The sequence below is a fragment of the Carassius auratus genome, unplaced genomic scaffold, assembly GCF_003368295.1.
Source record: "Carassius auratus strain Wakin unplaced genomic scaffold, ASM336829v1 scaf_tig00214442, whole genome shotgun sequence".
Taxonomy (NCBI): Eukaryota; Metazoa; Chordata; class Actinopteri; order Cypriniformes; family Cyprinidae; genus Carassius; species Carassius auratus.
In genome coordinates, this window is record NW_020527660.1 from 15775 (window position 1) to 19702 (window position 3928).

Below are 3928 nucleotides of genomic sequence, written 5' to 3' on the forward strand. Positions count from 1 at the left end.
CGTCTGTTTGACTACGTCTTTAATTAATTTGATTTATGCACATAATTATGCCATATGCACATAAACTGACAGTCACCACTGATAAGCTACTACTAAATATTGTAGAAACTAAATTTTCTGAAAAGTTGCTTTGTAATGATTTGTATCATAAAAAGTGCTATACAAATAAACTTGAATTGAAACTTAAACTTGAAATTTGAAATACAGTACTACAAATGTGTATGTTAACCACTTCAAAGCTTTAATAGTATAGTATATATATATATATATATATATATATATATATATATATATATATATATATATATATATATATATATATATACATAAATGTTCTTCTCACAGATCCATTTGAATTTGTCGTTACATGGACAGTCATGAAACCCTGATGAATAAGACACAGCACAATTCTCATATGTTTTTCCACCGGGCTGTCCAAACCCCCAGAACCTGCATCAACAGATCAGCATTAGATGTTCAGTGCTGCTTTCTGTGTGATATGACACTGACTTGAGAATCATTTATTAGATAATAATAAGTTCAGTTCAGTGATTTCTTACCCAGAGGTCAGTGTGCTGCCATCAACCCATTTCCAGTTGCCCTCTTCTTCACTGTCAGTCAGACCAATCCAGAATCCAGTCTTGCCATCTTGCATTTTATCAACAGTTTTCTGAAAAGCATTTGCTTTTTAAGGTGATCCCTTCTTATATAAAAAAACACCACCATACACACAAACACACTTTCCATATTTTTATGCAGACATTCCATAGGTGTAATTATTGTTATACTGTAAAAATAGAATTTTACCTCTTCTCATATATCAATATACAAGTATTACCACACACACACACACACACACACACACTCATCTCTCACTCACTTGTTTCTCTGTGTTGTTTATGATGACCAGATCTGCTCCTCTCTCTGTACAGTATCTTCTGCTCTCAGTCCAGCTCTTCATCTCAGAGGAAAAGTAGTAAAAACTACATTTATAGTATAACCATCCATCTGTAAGCACAAACAGTTTGAGTATTAGCAATTTATACATAGTATAAATTATTTTACAAAGTGTAAAATAGTGTAGTTTGAATGTTTGTTTATTGTATCTCATGATTACCCATTCCATTAAAACACTCAAACGGTTCATTTTTCTCTTGATTTAACTGTTTGTTTAATTGAATATGGTTGCTGTTGTTAGTTTGTAGCCATTCTCTCTCATCGCTCAGGTTAGTAGTGTTGGTCAAGATCTGGCCTCTCTCTTCTGTGAGGCTGTTGATCTTGGTTAGTAGCTGGTTTCTCTCTTCTGTGAGACTATTAATCTTGGTTAGTAGCTGATCTCTCTCTTGTGTGTAGTTTGTGTTGTTTGTATAGATGTGGACACACAGCGCTGTGACTGCAGTCAGCAGAAGAACAGACAGCAGAACCAAACACACTACAGCTGCTCTGGAGCTTCTGATCTTCACTGAATCACTTCCTGTACACCAAAGACTTGATGTTAAATGACTGAACGTGCAAACATTTAAATCAAAGAAATGACTATGTTTACCTGTACGCTGTAGTGGTTGCTGTGTGTTTGTCTCTGTCCTGAAGTCATGACCTCTCACACGATCTGCACTCTCATAAATATCCACCGTAATCTCCGCTCTCTCAGACTCAGTTCTGATCACATCTTCATAAAGAGCATCAGACATTTCTGCTCTTTTAACATCCAGCAATATTAATTTCTGCTAATTCTAATCATTGTTCTCTTCACATTGACCATTCTCTGCTTTTAGTTTTCATTCAGGTTTGGCATGAGATGCTAAAAGCTCACATACATCTCTCTTACTGGAAAGTAGAAAGACCACCCATTTTTCTGTTCTCTATTTTCTAGACCAACTCAGTCATCTCTTATTTTATTTCTGTGCTTTTGATTTCTTAATACTAGGATACAGTGAAGAGAGGGCAGGAAATTACTGAAAAGAGAAGGGAGTGGGACAAGGAATCTTTTCGTAGTGTCAGATACTAAATACAGCTGATTTGCAGCACAGTCATACATTTCCACATAATTTCAGTTCACTGAAGCTGCTGCTTGAGTCTATTTGACACCATGTGATGTCCAACTCTTTAGTGAATAAAAAAGGGTTTGTCAATTGTCTGTTCTCACAAGAAAAAGTGGCATTCCTCTGTGATGCTGCATGTATCACTTCTCACAGGAGCTTCAGAACATGCTTCAAAAGAGCTCTTAAATCATTTTTGAATGTTACATGCAGCTAAAGGTAGCATCCGTTAACTGAAGGCACACTGTTTGCGTCTGCTGTGTTGACAGCTTCAGTTGTGCAGACTATTTAAAAAGGATATACATACACAAATAAAATGACAGTGTTTGCTCAAAATGAACTAAAATGAAAAACAGGTTTGAGGTTCAGTCTTTGGTGATTGAATCTAATGAAATATGATTAAAGGTCATCTTAATGGCACTTGTGTAGCAACATATACTAACGCTGAACGTTTTTCCTGTGTCGTTTCCTGTCCATGTTTGTGGTTTCTTGATTCTATTTTAAACATCAGTTAAAACATGAAATGACATGAAACTGATGCGAAGGCTAGGCGTTAATCTCAAATAAAGTGATATTTGTGCAACTTTAACACTATAGAGCATGTATATGGGCAGCTGACATATAACATGTTGATAAACCTACTTTAATGAACAAAGATTTTACTATAAATAAAACATAATAAAACATTTATTATTTTTTCACTATTTTTAATTACCATTATATTATTATTAGTAAGGGCGTGCAGCAAAGTCAGTAAGGACTTTAAGCAACAGCTGCGAATGGAACGGCTACAGCGACCAGAAGTTTGCTGTCACACTGCCGTAGCCAAGAACGTAAAAATCACTAAGCAACGGTAAACAGGACAGCGCAACGTGTAATTTGTAATGTTTGCTCACTGGCTAAACTATATTATGGATGTATTAACTGGAACCGACACGGAGCTTTCTTCACTGTGTGCTTTTATTAGCCTCACTTTCTTTAATCTCGCGGGATGCGAGATTTGCCCGAGGGCTACGGTGTCACTTTTAGGACATACAGTATCAGTCAGGATGTTACATCTCCCTTCTCAAAAAAAAAAAAAAAAAAAAAAAAAAATTAAATGGAATTACCCAAGCACACACAACATTAATTCTGCGAACATAACAATTGTGCTGAATGGATATATAAACGGTCTGACATATACAGTCTGTAGTCGTTAGCGCCATTGCTGTGATGTAAACAGGTACCAGGTAGCAGTTAAATGACATACGACATGCACGACAGTCATTAGTTTTAAGTCAGAAATAATGTTTTCATTTCCTATGTGATTCAAGTAACTTAAAGGTGAACTAGTTGTGTAAGAAAAACAGAAGAGGCAGTTAAACTGATTGCACAGTGTTTCAGAGGTATTAGGCAAGTAACAGGTATTAATAAAAAATGAAAACACCTTTCTCTTGTTTACTTTTTTTATTTTATATATATATAGAGTCTGTCCATCTTCTGTCTGGATGTGGTATCTCCTGTGTGTGTGTGCATGTTGTGTAACCGTTGCAGGTCTCCAGGAGCCATCTTCCTGATGGAAACGAATGGGTGTGCCGGCAGGTAGGTGAGGCAGTGGCCTGGTGCCTCTGTTGAAGTATGCTTGTTGGCGGTGTTGACATGCCTTTCATCTGTTTTGGACAGCTCTTTGAGATGCTACCTGTGGCTTCAAATGCCTACTGGTTGCTGGGAGTATGGAAAACAGTCGTCGGCTAATCAGAATCTGGGCCAGTGACTGAAGGTTGTCAACTGGAGTGTTCCTGTACTCCAGCAGAGCGAGGTAGGGGTCTGTGTTTCCAGCTTTTGCTTTGTCCAGGATGCGCTTTGGTGTCTGGAAGGTCTTTTCAGCAAGGCCATTGCTCTGTGGGTAA

The 3928-nt window shown here is 37.1% G+C and overlaps 1 protein-coding gene across 1 annotated transcript; it reads right to left on the reverse strand.

The window, feature by feature from the left end:
- Positions 1 to 343: 343 nt before the first annotated feature.
- Positions 344 to 1277, reverse strand: LOC113092081 (CD209 antigen-like protein A; the record flags this gene model as incomplete). Its single annotated transcript, XM_026257681.1, has 4 exons — positions 1118 to 1277; positions 881 to 1008; positions 561 to 670; positions 344 to 450 (listed from the first exon to the last, which is right to left on the reverse strand). Coding segments are annotated over exons 1-4 (349 nt in total), but the record flags the coding sequence as incomplete, so codon positions are not given.
- Between the last annotated feature and the right edge of the window lie 2651 nt (positions 1278 to 3928).